The sequence below is a fragment of the Epinephelus moara genome, chromosome 6 (assembly GCF_006386435.1).
Source record: "Epinephelus moara isolate mb chromosome 6, YSFRI_EMoa_1.0, whole genome shotgun sequence".
In the NCBI taxonomy this organism is placed as follows: domain Eukaryota; kingdom Metazoa; phylum Chordata; class Actinopteri; order Perciformes; family Serranidae; genus Epinephelus; species Epinephelus moara.
In genome coordinates this window covers 20,657,960-20,677,127 of record NC_065511.1, presented here as the reverse complement: position 1 = coordinate 20,677,127, position 19,168 = coordinate 20,657,960, and the positions used below count along the sequence as shown (strand labels likewise).

The 19,168-nt window shown below is 45.7% G+C and overlaps 1 protein-coding gene across 2 annotated transcripts in view; it reads left to right on the top strand.

Annotated features, from left to right (window-relative positions):
- LOC126391617 (transcription factor HIVEP3) overlaps positions 1 to 19,168 on the top strand; it is a 55,358-nt gene that overhangs the window by 21,061 nt on the left and 15,129 nt on the right. The window contains exons 2-3 of one of the 2 annotated variants that reach the window (XM_050046495.1): positions 9,350 to 9,395; positions 16,705 to 19,060. In XM_050046495.1, coding sequence (XP_049902452.1) covers positions 17,056 to 19,060 — 2,005 coding nt within the window. In that variant the 5' untranslated portion in view covers positions 9,350 to 9,395; positions 16,705 to 17,055. The remainder of the gene's footprint in view (positions 1 to 9,349; positions 9,396 to 16,704; positions 19,061 to 19,168) is intronic. The other variant, XM_050046496.1, reaches the window with a different exon arrangement.

Genomic DNA, 19,168 nt, shown 5'->3' with positions numbered 1-19,168 from the left:
CAGTGACATGGGAGGGAAGCCGCGGCTAGTCAGTCCTTCGGCAATTCTCTCGTAAGTCGGCCCGTTGTTCACTGTTCCTGTCATCTGACGGTTAATGGCCTCTTCGTTTGCGAGGGCAAGGAGGGCGCGCAATTCCTTGTCTCCCCAGTTGCTCATCTTTCCAGTGTCAGGTTTGCGTTTCCCTCTTGCTACTAGCTGCTCGCTAATTCCTGCTATCAGCTGTTTCCTGTTTATCCACCGCCAGTGGGTCGCACATGCGGCATCATCAACAGGTCCTCCCACAAGTCTTCAACAGCCCCCCCGTTGTGGAAGGCCGCCTCGCTCTTTTTAAACTAAAAGGATTCTGCCAATATGACTACCCTACGAGGCGGAAAATTGGGCACCTCAGATCAACTCGCCATCCCGGCTCTGTGTGTCTAAACGCTCGCAGCTTGTCGGCAAAGCGGCCCAACATTCGCGGAAAATCTTGGCAGTAAAAGGGGCTAAACACATAAACCTCTAAACAGTAGTAGATAACACTGGCCTTCAGCCCGACTTTGTTGTCAAACTGCAAACAACGTGTTGCTAATGTTAGATAAACCTTGTTCCTGATCGTCAGCTCTGACAAGTTCAAGTTAAAGTCAAACTGAAAGCTGGCTTCTCCTTTGATACCCCTCATTTCGCTGTAGCGTTATAGGATTGGTTCCTTAGGTTTGTGACATGTGAAACCGTGACTGTCTGACTTTGTCACTGGTACGCTGCAGTTTCAAGGCAGAAATGCTCAGCCATGGTGTTGACTGAACTACATATCTTCATTCAACAGTTGGTATGATACCTACAGTAACAAATAAGCACCCTACGAATGACGTTATGTACTTAACATAAAGTTAGGTAGGTTAGGTCTAGGAAGAGAAACAGGGAGACAATGTACCTTAAATTAACTCAGTCTTCACTTAGTTTCACACAGTTATCCAAACGCCGGTCCTCTAGGGTAAATCTCGCCCATCCTGCCTCCTTACACGGACTTTCACTCGTTATGCTACTTACTTCTTTACTCATGTGATCGCAGCCTTTCCAAATACATGGATTATACATAAATTATTGGGTCATGATTACGTGGGTTACCGTAAAACTTCAATTAATAGCCTGGGCTATTATTTGCTTAAATCACTGAAATCAATGGGCCTATATTTGGGACAGGCGTCTATTTGTCAAAAGCCACACCAGGCTAGTAAAAAGGACTAGGCGTTTAGTTGAAGTTTTATGGTAGGTAAGACTTGTGGTGCATTACTTTTGGTGGGTATACGTAAGAACAGTGCATGAGAACAGCCAGCATATGGACTTGTCACCAAATTTAAAAACTTTTCGCTTGAGGAAGTCCTTAATTTTAACACTGAGAGAGTCAGACGGATTTCTCGAAATCTGGGCCTGTTGCGCCGACCGTTTGAGGGTGTGTATGCAGAGGAAACATTGGGAACATCAGCACTCAGGAACCAGATCCTCTTTTGTGTTGATGTCCATAACTATTTTAGAGAAAAAACAAAAACCTACAGTATATGCATGCAGTAAGCACTCTTCAGTGCTGTTTATGGTTTACATGTATTCTGCATATTCAGCATTTCAATTCAGCATATGCACACACACACACACACACACACAGATTTACTAAGAGACTGTTTTAGCTGCACTTGATTGTCGTGTGTGATTGATGAGCTGTCTCACTCAGCCCTGGAGCTGCAGTCTTAAGATATAGCGGCTGCACACTGCGTACACATTTGATAGTCTTTTATAAGATTGTCTCAGTTGGCAGATAAGAGTCACCACTGTAGGTCCAAGCCATGTTCTTAGAAGACAAAATGACCATGTACAAGAACTCCGTCTCTCTCTTTGTGTCTCTGTGTCTCTCCTACGCATTTGCACACACAGTTTTTCTCCTCTATCTTGTTATTCTCCGTCTCACACTCTTTCCCTCTCTTTCCTTAACACATGCGCTCGCACGCACACACCTCCACTTTCGGAGAAACAAACACATAAACAGACGGGTTATGGCACATGAAGTTTGTATATGTGCATTGGGTTTGAAGGGCAGCTGACGAGGTGTTGATGCGTCAGGAGAGCCTCTGTTAACAGGCCACTAATGCAGCGTGGCACCGGGCAGAATGGGCAGCAGGGGCACGCAGCGGAGGAGGGAGAGTAAACTGTAAACCGACACTTAGGCTGAATGGAGTTGTTTGTCACTGTGGGTAGCAATTACTTGGACTGGCCGGGCTTTGAGTAAACTCCCTGATCAGAAGGGTGAACCCTCTGCCAGGCCGGGAGAGAGGGAGAGGCGGGGACGCGGGCTGTGTTGATACATTCTGCGGCCTGGTCCTCGTGTTTGAACACACTCAGGCTGAGCTTCCACCTGTTGACACATTCCCGTGTCCGTGTTTGTGCAGGCAGCGCTGAAAGCACCGGCAGCTCCAACTTAACAGCTCGAGTGAACATAGTCACAGGTTACTGAGATGTGCAGATAAGGCACGGCGCCGGGTCATGCACAGTGCTACCTGCTGCAGCTTCACACAGGATGCAGTACTGCAGCTGCAGAAAGAGGAACTAGTACAGGCTTTCCCATCACTGGGGAGGAATCCGCACAGGTGACTTCATCAAAAAAACAGATAAGCTCAGTGAAAACAAAAATAACCGCACTGAAACTACTGCTGTTGTAAAATGAAAAATGACTGTGCACAGACAGTTGCAGAGGCAGATTTCCAATTCAAGTAGAATACAGATAAAATTTCCATTGATGGATAACAACAAAACTTTCCAACCTTAACCTACCAGAAAAAAAAAAGGCTACGGTTGAGCTTTATTTTTGCCCCTCTCCAACCACCTTAACTGAAGATGCTCATCTCATCGCAGCCTCAAGTCCGTTCTTTTCAGTTGCACCGTGACTTGAGAGAGCAAATATAAAGCAGCCAACTGTGAACGACGGGTACAATATGCTGCGTGGGAGAATTTGCACTGTGATCTTGACATCCACGCATCACTGAAACTTGTGGGCGCAGGGAGGACAGCTTTTGAAAATGTCAGTTCCTCTTTCTATATTTATCCCCCCCTCATGCTTTGTCACTCTTTGATTTCATTTGCACACCGCTCGTGCCGTGTTGTGATGTTTGGTGTCGAGGCTGTCCGAAGGCAGATGAGATTTCTTTGACAGGCAGTGTATCTGTTTCACTTCTGTTACAGTAACTCCCTGCGAAGCCCCAGAGTCTGTTTGTTCACTGCTGCTGTCCCTAATGTATTTGTTTCATGTCAGAGGGACGCTCTGCTTTTGAGGCAATGAATCAAAACTAACGCTTAAGACTCAAAAAAAAAACCTAATACTGTATAAACCATAATAGCTGGGTTTACACTACCATCGCAAATTGCTAAAGATATATCAGCTCTATGTATGGTATCACTTACCAATAAGGGACTTTACCCAGGGCCAGGCTACTTTCCATAATCACTACCCGCAGCAACCCTGGAGACATGATTTCCTGGTAGACTTCCTCATAATATACATGAAGTTTACTTTGCGGCATATAAAGACAGTGGCGCTTATTAATGCTCCAGCACCATGGAAAAGGAAAAGATAATGAGAGTGTGTTACGAGGCTGAAATCGAGAACTAAATGGGGGTGAGAGTGGCTGCAAAGAGAGAATTGTGCGTTTCTGTGTGACTCAGAGAAATAGAGAAAAAGAGAGGCAGAGAAACTCCTCAAGATAAAAACGAGTTGCTGAGTGAAACAGAGGGTGGTCAGTCTTTCAGTGTTTTACAGGATCGGATATCACATCTGCTGAGGATACTTATCGATTGGCATTAACAAAAGACTAGCATGCTCGACTCCATTAGCAGGCCGGTTGGTTGCATGGCTAAGACCACTCTCCATGGCTGTTATATCTGCCTGTGTGTGTGTATGGGTGAAAATGGGTGAATGTATATTTCAATGCCTGAACCAAATATCAACTAGAAGGGCACTCAGGCAATAGTCCAGTCTGTGATATGCAAATCTCCAGATAAAACCTCTGTTTATGTCTGGATATATTTCCCAAACTAGAAGTATTATAAAGCCTCATCATCTGTTCACAAGGAAGAGATTTTTACTTGAGTCAAATTTAAATTTGCATTTAGTAAATAACCTTATTACGCAAACCAGTCTGAGTTAGTAACTCAATATTTACACACATGGTGTTACATTTGTGGCAGTTGGCCCATGAGACCCCCGCCCTGACAGCTCCGTAACGACTGCTCTCTGTGTGAAGTTTGAGCGACTGCATGTGTAGGCTACTCCAGAGGATTACTGGTACCCGTGCATGTGGATTGTGATACGTAGTCATTGTATTTCTGCAACTGGCTATGGTTTGTTACTAGATAGATTTGTCCCTGTAGGGAAACTGGTTTGCCGCATAATCATAAAGGCATTTTATCACAAAATATACACATACCAATCTTATGAAAGCCAGTTCAATCCGGTTCAATCCCCGGCTCCTCCAGTTTGCATGTCGAAGTATCCTTGAGCAAGATACTGAACCCCAACTTGCTCCTGGTGGCTGTTCCATCGGTGTGTGAGTGTGTTAGAAACTGAGTAGCAGGTGGCAACTTGTATGGTAGCCTCGGCCACCAGTGTGTTAATGTGTGTGTGAATGTGTGAATGTGACTCGTAGTGTAAAAAGCGCCTTAAGTGGTCAGATGACTAGAAAGGCACTACACAGGTGCAGGTCCATTTACCATAGACATATGTAGAGATAAAAGACATACTCAGTGATATACCAGGAGGAAGGGGACAGACCAGACCAGCTGGACATCTTTTGGAACCAGGACAAAGTGGCGACAGGACATATAGGAAAGGGGCTACTGCTGGGGTAGGCAATCTGCGGCTCTGGAGCCACATGCAGCTCTCTTGCCCCTCTTCAGTGGCTCCTTTCAGCTTTGACAAAAAAAAAAAAATTCTAAAAAATGTGTAGAATATACACTGAATTAAAAAAAAGTTTTAACATTTCGGCAACTAAAATGTACGTCAATTGTCTTCAGCCCAGTGCCAGATCTCAATAGCGTTGGCTACAGTGATCTTGAGTCTCCCTAGCTTGGCTAACTATGGATTCCAAATCCAAAGATGGCAAAGTTTTGGAACAAAACCACATTTAATTGTGTGTAAAGGCATTTGTGTGCTTTTTACCGCCAGCTCTGCAAAGTTAAAGTTCCAAATCATCATAAATAGTAAAGCAAATTAATGAATGCTCATTTAGACCTATTAGTAATGTTGACAGGCTAATTCTAAGTGCTATATCGTTGCAGCTGGACCTGCTTGAGTTTCTTAGGGCCGTTTCACTTCTCATGAAAAAGGCCTCTTCAGTTCGGAACTGAAGACTCTTGTGTAAGAGGTGAAATGTCTTCTAGAAACTCAAGCAAGTCCAGTTGCCTACGATAAAGCACTTGGAATTACCATCACCTGGATGACTGAGAATCCTCACCAACATGTTGACTGGCTAATTTAGATTTAATAGGCTGTGTTACCTTCATTATAAGGCTTAATATGTTTTGCGGCTCCAGACAGATTTTTTATATTATTTTTGGTCAAAAATGGCTCTTTTGATAGTGAAGGCTGCTGACCCCTGTGCTTGTGTATTACCTGTTTAAGAACTTAAGGCCTGAGGAACAAATAAAAACTTGGCTCTGTTTCACTATTGAACTTTATTACAATCTACTTGATTTTAAGATGTATGGCATTTATTCCACCAAGACCAAATGCCCTTTTTCACAATGTTAACAAAAGTAAAATTGTGTATCCCCGCTGCAGTTTGAATCCACTCCAAAATTTAGTGGGTTGTTCCTTGGATCAGGCTACACCCTTCCGCCAAGTTTCATGAAAATGGAGCCAGTAGTTTTTCCGTAGTCCTGCTAATAACCAGACAAACCAACAAACTGAATCGAAAACATAACTGCCCAGTTTAGTCTTTGATTAGATATTCCTGATTTAAGCCATATTTTTGTTACTCAAAAACATATCCAGGCAGAGTTCTGATATGGCTGCCCTTTTTTTCTTTTATCTGTCCACTGTGAGTCCAACAGTGGTGTACGAGAGTGCTAAAACAATGGAGTATTCTTTTATTGCAGTACTGCTTTAAACTAAAGGCTAATTTCAGAATGCTAACATGCTCATGCTAAACAGAAATATTGTTTACAATGTTCACCATCTTAGTTTAGTGTGTTAGCATGCTAGCATTTGCTAATTAGCACTGAACACAAAGTATAGCTGAGGCTGATGGGAAGTCGTTTTTGCATCAACTGGTAAGTTGGTCATCGCGTTGGACATTGAAATGTGGATGGTGCCTCATGAAAGATCAGGGCATCACTGAAGTTTTTACATTTTATCCAGAGGTGGAACATTAATGTCTAGACCAAATTTCATGGAAATCCTTTTAATAGTTGTTGAGACGTTTACCAAAGAAACACAACCTTACCTCATGATGATGCCAAAAGAAAAGTCAGTGTGTCACCAAAGTCAGTAGGATTCATCCTCTGGGAGCCATAAGTGCCATCCAATAGTTGTGTAAATATTACCACTGGGACCAGAGTAGTGGACAGCCCAACCAACTGACAGACTGATATTGACGACCTTTGAGTTGCGCTGGTAGAATGACTAAAAGCAAGGTTTTTGTTATCATAGTGATCCTGTTGATAAAATATTTGGACATTCCCCCAGCTCTCTATATATATATGACATGAGTTGCACAATGCTCACTTGTCTACTCAATAACACACACTCATCAGTGTGCTGGAGCCATGACTAAACCGTATTAGCTGTACGTTGGGAGAAAAGTGTTGTGATTAAACTTTACGTCAAATAAGATGCATTAAAATTCTACATTGTTACATTTTCAAGTGGAGGAAGAGACACAGCTAAATCTACCCGAGTAATGCCTTGGATTTAGGGGTTTGACATGCCAGAAGACTAGGCCCAGTTGGGTAGATGGACGTCTTCTTTGACCCCAGTTTTTTTTCTTTTTTACATAAATGTAAACAGGTAAAGCAATACTGAGCCACAGTGGCTTTTATACACTAGGTGGGCTCCCTCTTTAAATGGGTTTTGTTTCTATCATAACACCACAGCCTTATGGACAGACCGGGGTCAGTTTACTGGAAGACCACACGTCTGAAATAATCTGCCCTCAGAACAGAGAGAACCCTCTCTGAATACTCCCATATTTGCCTGTTTTACTGCCTGTGTCTGCAGTTTATGGGGTGAAAGTCCAAAAATATGTCATCTGTATGGTTGTCTGTAAATGCGCAAACCGCTCATTTGGTCTAAATTATAGTCTGCGGCTGCTCCAAAACAACATGGAGTTTCTTATAAAGCATGATGTGTGCGTTTTAGGTGTTGCTTGCCTTTGCATTATATTGTATAGGTAGGTGTGTGTCATATATGTGAAATCACATCACGTGACCATACCACAGGGGAGCCCTTGTTTCCATTTACTGTAAATGAGAAGAGCTTTGCATAATGTGAGCCTGACTTGCTTGGGGCCAGTGGTTAGCATATGGTTACCATTTATTATAGCATCATGAAAGCTTGCCTTCACACCCTCATGATCCTCGCACTTCCCATTTTGATGCTAGCCTTCAAATTTATTATCTTCCCTTGTTGTTGCTTGCAGGGCTGTTCAACTTGATACCTCCCAGCTCTCTCTAGTTTCTAAGCAGACTGCATGTCTGCAGGCCGGTCCCCGGCCTCGCTAATCGTTACGTCTGTGTAGAGCAACTTTCCTGTCAATCATCGCCACAGTGGCAGTTTTGTTCCCGGGCCTCTGCCTCGCTCCCAACCTTCCCGTCAGAACCCCTCAGTCTGAGGAACAGAGGACAAAGGGATGACGGATGGGTGAAGGTCCCTCACAGGGAAGTACAGTATAGAAGGTGCGTGCTGTAAAGGGTGACAATGAGCACATTCAGGCGGACACAATACAGTGCCTCGGTCCCAGCAAAGCCAGCAGCCTGTAGAGTAGCCCAGCATCAGGCCAGCACAGTCTCCTACAGCAGTCAGCCAGCAGCCGCACGGAGCCAGGGGTAATCACCAAGTCCTGAACAACACTCCTATTGACTGGGACCAAATAAAATAAGAGAGGAAACACAGAGCAGAGGAGGAAGATTAGGGGGAACATGTGAACAGTGCAGGAGAAGAGGAAAGGGAAACATTTGATAAGGAGAGTAAACGAGCAGGTGTATGGTTAGATGAGTTTGAAGAGACAAACAAAGCCAATTGTTCTTTCAGAGAGGGAGGGACACGTCTTTTCCTTTTTGACGCGCCCTGTCATCTGGCTGAGTCCCACCAGGCCACCACGTGTTGCTGGCCTGTGAGGATCTATGTTCCCCCTGCCCGCCTTCTGATCAGCAGCCCAGCCATCCACTCGTACTGTGCGCCGGCTCGTCGCTGTGTGAGTGTGTTTATTTTAGAGCGTGTGACTCACACTTCCTGTGCTCTGCCAGTGAGGCAAAGCTCTATGGAACAGCAGGACCTCCGTTCATTCTCAATTCCTCTCTTTCTCTTTCTGTTTCTCTCCCTCCCTCCCTCTCCCTCTCTCTCGTGTTGCACCGCTGATAGGCCTAGCCCGAGTTCTGCGTAATGCGGGGGCTTGCTTGAATGGATGCCACTCTGGAATTCATTTACAGATGCAGCACGGTGGCTGGAACTGGAAGATTGTACGTAAAAGAGACATGTTCATGTAGGCAGAGGGATTGTCACTGAGGAAGAAGAGGCTGTCATGTTTTGTTTTCTTCCACCTACCACTACAATAACATAACTTTGCTGATAAGGAGGTGATAATTGCAAGGAATCACCCTCAGGGCTCTGTGTGGCGGGGGAAAACCCCGTGCAAGACCTGTTTGTAATCTTATCGGCAGCGTGCCACCACAGTGTGCCACCGAAGGCATGCGAGTTTAAGAAACAGCAGCTCCTGTCCTCAGTCTGTGCGTGCATGTTTTTTGGTTTCCTGGTTCGTTGTGTATTTTGGGTGCAATCAGAAACAACTGATGTCACAACTGTGGTTTCAGAGAGGACAGTGTGATTTTCTAGAGATGTTACTCATGCTATGGGAATATGAGTCACTTTTAGTTTCTTCTCGCTACCGCATCCTCCTCCTCCTCCCTCCCCTTACATTTGTACAGTGGAAACATTCATTTACTGTCTTTCCCTCTCCCTCTCCCTCCATTACACATTTTTTTTTTGCCTCACCCCCATCCTCTCCCTCTCTCTCTCTCTCTCTCTCTCTCTCTCTCTCTCTCTCTCTGCAACACACCCACTCAAACAGTCATATCCGCTCTCACTCTCTGGCTCTCCCTGCTTGTCTCACAGTGCCTGTGAAGCGTCTCTGAGGGGGAAGACCAGACTGCTCTGTCAGGTAATCTAAACTCTGTTTCTCTCCCTCTCTCTCTCTCTCTCTCTGCACCCGCCTCCCCTCACTCTCTGTCTTTCTCTCTCTCTCTCTCTCTCTCTCTCTGTCTTCCTCTCTTGTTTAAATCCATCTCTGTCTTAGGCTCTCTTCTCAGCCCCCCCCCCCCCCTCTTTCCCTCCTTATCATTACTTTACTAGACAGCTATGGCAAATGAGTTATTTAGTTATTCCAAGTGTGTGTGTACATCTGATAGATTTATTGCAGATTTGTCATTTGGTGCCTTATAATCTGGCGCCATAGCACCCAAGAGTATTTTCTAAGGTACAAGGATTTCAATTTGTGGATGCTGAAGACTTTGTTTCTCATGAACAACATACCTGAGTTAGCACGTGACAGGGCGTCACTGAAGCGTATGGACGTTATGATGCAAGACTGAACTTCACAGATTTATTTAAAGTGCGAAAGAGTCTCCTTTGTGGTACAGAGTTCCTATTGAATGTTCTAGAGGAGCAATCTTGCCTCATGTTTCTCCCTTTTTTCCGGTAATTCAGAAAATTTTGTGAATTGAGTGGCTGAGGATAGAGCTCCTGTCCAATCAGATTAAAGCCCCTCTGAGACCAAAATTCTGACTACATAATTTGTGGTAGTTACCAGCTATGCTACATTTAATGTACCCCAGGTTTTAACAGATGTGGGGAAAACTGCACTCTCCCACTTTGCACCTTGGACATGGAACAATCTTCAAAACTATCTCAAATTAGAAACACTTATATCCGTCGATGGATTTAAGGGCATCATAAAGAATGTGGTGATAGAGACATGTGCTTGTTTTTCTTGAGAGGCCACTATGTTTTGTATTATATGTTGTATTCGTTGCATTTTAAATGTGTTTTGATTGGCTGCTACCTTGGCCAGGTCTCTCTTGTAAAATAGATTTTCAGTCTCAGTGGGACTCCCTGGTTAAATTTAAAAAAAGAAATTGACTAACTCAGTGACTACGAAAAGACGATTTCCAGCCGTGAATTCCCTGGACACAAATAAAACGACGGAAAAACCCAGCAACCTGCATTTTAGTCCAAGTTGTGGTCAGTTTGTTTTTACAGTTGATTATGTCACCAAAAGGAGCAGGTTTTCCCCTGCCAGGGGTGTTATTAAAACTCTTCTCCCGCCGTTGAGGTGTGCATTACCCAGCTGCGCTGTGCTACTCATGTTTGATTTAAAGGCCGGTATTGACCTGCAGTTCACTGGCTTGTGTTTAATCAAAGTGAACACTGCGACGGCTGTGAACTGCCAGTCTTATCAAAGCCCTGCGAAATCCTCCTCTACACCCTCTTGCCTCAGAGGTGCAGCGATCCCGATGCATCCCGCACGGAGCTGAGAGAGAGTGAGTGAGAGCTCTGGTATGTGGTGTTTTTTTGGGGGGGGGGTTTTCTCAGACGGCGTCCTCCTTAGTGAGCGGCTTCTACTGACAGCAGTGATATCCCGTGGTGAGTGTGATTGTGGCCTCTGAGGATTTTAGACTCTATCTGGCGTCTGGGTTTCTTTTTTAGTCATTTACTATCAAACCAAAGTGTTTCTTCCCGCGGTTCTGTGATGTTAGTGTGACAGTGTAGGATTTGGGGTTTGATTGACAGCTCTGTTTTGGTGGCAGCGGCAGGGGAAAGACTGTGAGGTAACTTTCCATTTACCTTACACTTAGGGAACGCTGCAGAGCCTCTTGTACAGTATCAAATGTTGTATCGCGTCATTGAGATTATGACCCTTGCAGCTCAGGCTGTCGCAGACGGTACTGCATATATTCATCTGCTGTGATGTCAACCCGTCGTCACTCGAAGGGGGGTTAGATGTCAAGGGTCATGCCAGCTTGTCAATGCATGCCGAGGCCAAGCATTTCCCCTCCTTACTTCCTGCTGCCAGTGTGCGTCTGTAGTCAGAAAGGATGCTGGGAGATAAATTTAGACCTCCAGCTCCCTCTCCATCTGCCGTTGCTCAGAGTAGGCTGGTTTCCATGGGAACCTGCACCAGGCTACCGCCAGTAAGAGAGAATGGGGAGAGAGAGAGATGTGTGTGTGTGTTTGTGTGTGTGTTTGGAGGGGTATGACAGCAGATTTTTTAAAAAGCACTTAAGAGGGTTTATCTGTTCTCAGGGCACAAGGTAATTTAATGTTTAGCCCATATTTTTATCCGTCATCATTACCAGCTGCATGAATGCGTCTTGGTATTGATGAGGAAATGAACACAAACTCTACCCGGCCGTATTCTCTCCTGTGCATGATAATGAAGTTTTAACTGTAAAACTGCTGCAAAGCTCCTGTGCTACTTATTGAGCAGGAGTTGAGCTAAATGTTTGTTTGATGGGATTTGTAGTTCTTGAAGTAGAGCTGCTGGACTTGATAGACACAACAGAGATGATGAAAGGAGACAGTGTGCGTAAAAGCACGTGTGTGAAAGATGTGGAGTGTGTCAGGGCTCCCTCAGGTACCTGCATCAGTGCCTGTTTCTGCTGACAAAGCCCTTTGCATGCACACACGCTCCTCAGTCATTCTCGTCTCTCTGCGGACCAGTTGTTAATCACATTTCAGGCGCAGACACCAGAATCTAGTTCACACAACAAATCCCAGCATATGCCACGAGACTGCTCTGTGATGTATCATACACAGGGCCATGGCAAGCTGGAGGTGGGTGAAATGCTCCCGTGTTCACAGTTTGTCATTTTGCAAACTGTTACTAATATTAGCTTTGTGGTTTTGATTCGACACCTCCAACAAAACAACATAACACCATTTAACAGCTGCATCAGTGGCTTCCTGCTCGCACCTCTGCCTAAAAATAGAGCAGAGTGAAGAACGTCCTCGCCCCTCCCTCATCGATAAGGTTAGGCAATTTTACATAACCTGTGTGTGTCAGTATCAGCGTCAACTGATTTCTATTAGCCCACAGTGTGTTAAAGTGTTGCATGTAATAGGCGCTGCTGATAAGAAGTCATCTGTGTGGAATGCCTGTGTGAACCCCACGTCACACAGCAGGAGGATCGGCTGAGTGCAACCGGGGTAGGTCACCTCAGGGCACTGCAACTGATTGGCTGGTCAGATGTGTCAGAGCCAGGCCTGCTGTGTGTTCATGGCTCTGGGGAGAGTAGTACTGTACACTGTATGTGCGCTGTAGGGTGTGTGTGCGTGTGTGTTTTGGCTTAATGTAAGCTAGACTCTGGCTTTCCTTTTTCCTGGCAGCGCCCTGACTGTGTGTTTCCCCGCTCAGAGCTGGCAGTCTAGACTGCCATGAATAATGTAAGCAATGCTCTCCCCAACCTTAAAACCATCTAATCGCCCTGTTTAAGGGCTGCATCAACAGCTACACCAGAGATCATTAAACTTACACTCTGATAACCGACTACATGAGCAAAGACATTTATTACAGGGGGATTGAGGGAGACGATTTGTCTTGCTCTTTGTGCTTTCCCTCCTGCTCAGTCTTTCTATTTTCTATTCACAGCATCATCATCATCCTTCTTCTTCTTCTTCTCCTTCTTCTTCTCCTTCTTCACATCCAGCCCTGCTTTTTACCCATCTTTCACCCCCTCTCTTTTATCTATTGTTTTTAACAGGGCTGCACAATATTAGAAAAACATGACATTGCAATATTTTCTTTTTCTGCAGTATATATTGCTATATGAAAAAACTTGAGTCGCTCTATTTGGAAATAATTAATCATTCTAATTATTGGTGGGATTTTGTAGGGGAGTGCATCTGCAAAGAGAATGAATATGATGATAATATTATAAGCAGACTTTCCTGACGGAGAGGAGGGGGAAATTAGGTAGTTTAATACACTGGTTGACTCACCATGACACCATTGATTCACATAATCGTCTTCTATCAATCCAGGCTAAAGTCAATGATCTAACATGTCATATTAATAATGCATGTTGCTTACCCTTAAGTAAGGGGGCTCTGGTATGTTGCTCCGCTCCTTGATCATTCTCAGGTTGTGGTTGACTACTACGTGCTTCGGTTGTATATCAGATAGAAGTCTCTTGTATAACGTTGGTGTTAATGTCACCTTTCCAGCCTTGCAACTCCAAACCTTAGCTGGGAGACCTCTGGCTACCTTTGGCTAACTCAATTAGCTTTAACCTGGCAGAGAGCTCAGTAGCTCAGTGGGTATGGCGTGCACCTTATGTGCTAAGGCAACGTCCTTGCCACATTGCTGCGGCCTTTTGCTGCATGTCATCCCCTCTCTCTCTCTCACACTCGAAACTGTCCTGTCATTAAAGGCAAAAAGCCCAAAAACTTGAGCTTTAGCCTGGCTCGTAGCTGGGAACTATCTTTTACAGTCTGGTATCTGGCAGCTTTGCGGTGAAAAATGGTTGGGAGACATCATGATTACGTTGCATTAAAGAGATGCGTTTTTACTTCTGTGCAGTGAACACAAAACACAGCAATTTTTACAATTGTACTGGAACCTGGACACTTTTTGGTGACTCTAGCTTTGGAAAAGCATGCAAACACAAACATACAGAGACACAGAAGAGTCTCACTTCTTATAAAAAGCGTCACCAGACTACATCACATACACACGTGTCCTAAAGGGAAGGCTTGGGCAGTAACATCAGTCGATGAATGAGAACCGTGCAAGTTTTCCTTTTGTATAAAGCAACAAAAAAGTTGTAGCATAACATGTTTAAGTTAATTTGCCTTACATGCATGGGGACTATAGCGCATAGGCACATCGCAGTGTCAATGCTGAAAGGATATATCATACAGCCATAGTTTTGATATCATATAATTTTGTAAAAGTGTGTGAGGAACAACTGTTTTCAGTCAGGATCTGATTTATAGCACCTTTGCATGCTCCATTCTTCCGTGATCTAACTTACCAACATGTACCTCTGGAGAGTAATGTGTCCCTCCAGCTCAACAGCTCAAGACAGAAAAGGCTGCCACCGCCATACAAAAGTCTTCCTGTACAGCTGAAACGGTGGAATACTAGCAAATGAAAAGAGAGAAGTGAATTATAATTGGTGTTGATTTGGTTTGTTATGCTGCCTAATTGCTGTGTGTTGATGGTAAAAGTCTGCTGTAATCAAAGCGCTGGTCTGCATGGAGAAACGCACACTAAACAGATGATCGGCCCTCAGCAGATGTGGAGATACGTGGAGACGGAGTCGAGAATCTGTCAAGTTGTTTCCAAGAGGAAGAGTGATTCTCTTTCTCTTTTTTTTCTCCTACTGTAAACTGGCTCTAATGAAGGCTGACTGTGCAGAGTGTTTTTTTTTTAGACATATGGAGAGAGCAAAAGTGTGGCTCATTAAAAAAAAACTGTCAGTGCTGCCTTGCCACCGCTGGCACCTTGAGCTGCAGTCTTCTGCTGGGCCTGTTTACTCAGCCACTGGATCACTGATTCAGTCTTTTCTCTCCTCCCCACCTCTTCTCACTTCATCTTTCTTACTCCTTCATATGCAAAGCTCTAATATTATAGAACATCCATGCATTTTCTATCTCTTATCTCCCTGCAGCCTGTCTCTGTAGATGCTCCTTAGCATTATCAATCCCTTGTTATCTTCTCTCTTGGCATGCACTTTACTGTCAGAGGTGGTGCATGCTGTCTACACCATCACAGAGATCTACAGCTGTGAGGTGAACACACACGGCGTCCTCCTTCATTGAGCGCTGATCTCTAGAGTTTGACAGTTGAGGGGGTCGCAAGTAGTGTCAGGCGATGATTGATACTCTGGATGAGCCTGCGCTGGGACTGTCAGCAGTTGGGCATGGCTGCTCAGTGAAAATGTTATGATTGGCTCCATCCATTCCCAGAATGTGTTTTGATTGGCCGCGATACAAGAATCCTGTGTCTCCAGTTGAGACTCAGCGCCGGATTTGTAGTAAGTGGGGAATATTACGGAACATACATCTTGATAAAAGAGGAGATTTCGTCGCACCCGCAAGTCTCCATCAGCTCTCTTAAGAGTGTGTGAGTGGGAAATATTAAGTAGATCTGTCTTGATAAAAGTTTTCAGTTTCACAACGGGCTTCATAACAAGCAGCCACTCTTGGCCCCTTCATGAACACTGCACTCTGGTGGCTGTGTAACAGCAGAGTGTGCGGGGCGTAGGCTGAAACCCAGTAACTGTCAAGTCCCTTTATTCACTAGAAAACAGCACCCCCTCCATTTACCCCCTTTAGCTTTAGTGCCAGATCAGATAAGCATAGGCTATATTTCCAACATTTGTTTTGACTCCTTGCCCTGACACTGTGGTCTCCTCTGTTGGTGCCTGTTCTGTGGATGTTGCCTGACTGGCCCTGAGCTGCTCTGACTCCTGCAGAGTGGGCCAGCCATGGGTCAGATGTGAATTAGATGTGTCACGATTGAAGGGAGTTTATAATTTTTATCTAGTATCAAATGAGATTTAGATAAGTGTTTATACAGTATGTGAGCATGCATATACTAGATGCCTGTGTGCTCAGATCACCATGGCGCCAATAACAGAACATCCTGACCTCACATTTTTTAATAGATTAACAGTAGGTGTGTGCGTCTGTCCTCTGAATCACTGCGCGCTATCTGCTTATTAAGAGTTGAAGCCAGGACAGATGAGAGCAATAACGTGTTGATGATGCAATTACCTCGCTAATGTTCTCATTACAACACTGACCCCACTCAGCACTACACCTGGAAATGTAACCCTATTCGTCATCCTATGATATGTGGGGGCAATTTTTAATAGGCAGTTTGATAATAGGACACTAATGATTTTGGCCTTCTGCTCCACCAGCATAACTCTTTTTCAGACTGTATGCCAGGCTTTTTGGAAACCTTCAGGATGACAAAAAGTCATCTTCAAACAAGGGCGTAGATTTCTTTTCAGTATCAGGGGGATACTTATGAAATGAGAGGGTCCTCTGCGAGTAAATTTGTACCTCTTTTGCATCAGTTTATGACGTTAATATCTAAAAAGTCCTCTGCTACTTTAATTGTTTTTATTGGGTAGGACAAACACGCATGTTCTATATATTGAGGGGGACGTGCCCCCTGCATTCCTCTGAAATCCACGCCCATGTCTTCAAAGGTCCTAAGTGTTTTGCTGTGCTTTTTTTTTTTTTTGTGTAGCAAACCGACCTTTCTTTATTATCTTTGTTGTTTTGCTTTTATTTAGAAAAACTTTTGGGAGGCAAAAAATAGAACTATGAATTATTTTCCAGCACTTTGCTGTGCTGTAGCTCTTTGTGGCAAAACCTTTTTTAAAGAATCTAAATGTGCAAATATGTTTCCACTTTTGTAACTCAGTCCTTTCTTGTCTTTTTCTGTGTTTCTTTAGACCCATTCAGAAGCTGAACAGCCAACAGTTTTGACAACCAACAAAGGAGATGCAGAGAGGACCTTGGGAGGGCTGTTAGAATGGCTGAGGCTGGACAGAAGCAGAACTGCTTTGTACAGAGAGATGATCCATGTTTACCTGCAACTGTGCAGCTCCAGGGCACCTTTTAATGATGCCTCATTTGGTCCTCTTCAATAACTCTAGGCCCACGCTGAAAAAGGCCCTCCGTTGTGATTTACAACTCAGTCTGTCGATGTTCCCCTGCCTCTGACCTCTCTGCTGCCATGCGGTTAGCCCCATGAGGCTCCGAGAGCCCCTCCTTGTGTGTCTGTGAGGCCTCCTCCCCACTCTATGGAGGCTGAGCCCAGCCGTCCGCCTGATGGGGAGCGCTCTGGAAGGCAAGAGCAGCAGCATGTGACAGCTGAATCCTCTCTAGGATCTTGTCCACCTCAGCAGCCCCAGCAGCCTCCTAACCCTCGCCCCGTACACAGAGCTTTGGGCCGCCTGCAAAACCGTCAACCCAAGCGCACTGACCTTCTGCTTCGGTTACAGCAGCAGCAAGCAGTAGCATGGCAGCATCCAGACACCCCAGGTCCCTCAGGAGGCAGCTTCTTCTCTCCGGCTTCCCCATCAACCTCATCCCTCCCATCTACTTCCTCCTCCCGGGGTGAGCATGGTCATGGGGTCCCATCTCAGCCCAGCCAAGAGGGCCAAGAGGGGGTCAGCTCACCCAGAAAAGGGGAGAAGAAACCCCAAAAACCAGGGAAATATGTGTGCACTTACTGTGGCCGTCCATGTGCCAAGCCAAGCGTTCTTCAGAAACACATTCGCTCCCACACGGGAGAAAGACCCTACCCTTGTGTCCCCTGTGGCTTTTCATTTAAGACCAAGAGCAACCTGTACAAGCACCGCAAGTCCCATGCCCATCGCATTAAAGCGGGCCTGGCGTCCAGCCGTGATGAGCCCAGTTTGAGTGGACCAGAGGGCAGTGGCGTTGGAGAAGACCCTGAGGAACACACAGAGGGAGAAAGCACAGAGTCTGAAGAGGAGACGGGCCAACACAGGAAATCTAAGGAGATGTCGGGCCAGCAGAGGAAAGGCGGTAAGGAGCCGCTGGGAGGCTCAGAGGAGAGCCAGAGGCCTGAAGACTCCCAGGCTGTCAAGCAAAGGCTGGCACTGAGGCTCAGTGAAAGGAAACGTGGCCCGATGGCTTCTCCAGATGACCCTCCCTCTTCCTCCCTCTCCACCTCATCTTCCTCTCTAGGCCCTGGCAGTAAGGGCAGCACAGAGTCTGGCTACTTCTCCGGGTCAGGCAGCACTGACTTGTCCCAAGTTAGCCCTCCCAGTGCCAGTGCCAAAACCTACGCAGAAATTATTTTAGGGAAATATGGAAGACTAGGAGGGCAGCAGCGCAGTCCCCATCAGCAGCAGCCTCATTCTTCACTTTCCTCATCCTCAGGAACGGAGGATAAGAACATTCCCTTCGCTGTACCCAAAACACAAGTAATAGAACATATTACCAAGCTCATCACTATCAATGAAGCGGTAGTAGACACCAGTGAGATTGACAGTGTGAAGCCTAGACGCTCCTCTCTGTCCAGGAAGAGCAGCATGGAGTCACCAAAATTTACCACCCCTAAAGATCCCTACGCATTTGATCCCAAAGGAGAGGCCCCTGGCCCCAGTGGTTTGAGGCTCTTCCACAATCCTGAGGCAGACCCTGCGGGTACCCAGGAGCTGTCAGGGGTGCCTCTGCTCAGAAGCCACTCAATGCCATCCTCCACCAGCCAAGGAGAACCCTCCACCTCTGGCACCATGTCTCCCAGAGGTTACCGTCTCTGCCAGTCATTCGATGAGCAGCAAGCGGTGGTAGCAGAGATGAGGGTTGGCCATGCCCAGCGTATGCTGAGGCGCCAGCCTGCCATAGAAGTTCCACTGGGAGCTGAGCTAATGCTGGAGGAGGCTGGCCCCACTTCCTCCTCCTCAGCCAGAAGCGCTGAACAAGCCAGGCAGCCACAGCAACAACAACAGCAAAAGAGTCCGGGGCTGTTTGAATGTGAAGCATGTGGGGCCCACTTCCAACACAGCGAAGGCTACGAGACCCACAGAGGCAAATGCCCAGGACCGCAAACCCTGGAGCAAGAGAGCGGGGATGCAAGTAAAACATGCAGGGAGGATCGCCCCCAGATGATGATGCACTATAAGTTCCGAGCGCTGGCCATGGCGGTGAGGAAGAGGAGGAAAGAGGAAAGTCTAGAGGAGGATCCTCCCAGCCCAGGATCTGTAGCCATGTCAGGCAGCTCTGCAGGCCTCATTCCTGTGCCAAGCAGACCAGAGCACAGCCAGGCCCTCTCAGGTTTGTTTATGTATCCCTTCAACAGCAGATCAAATTATAACAACATTATCCTGCATGAGTTATAGTTTCTTTTCTGTTGTAGCTTTTTTTTTGTCCTCTTTCAGCATC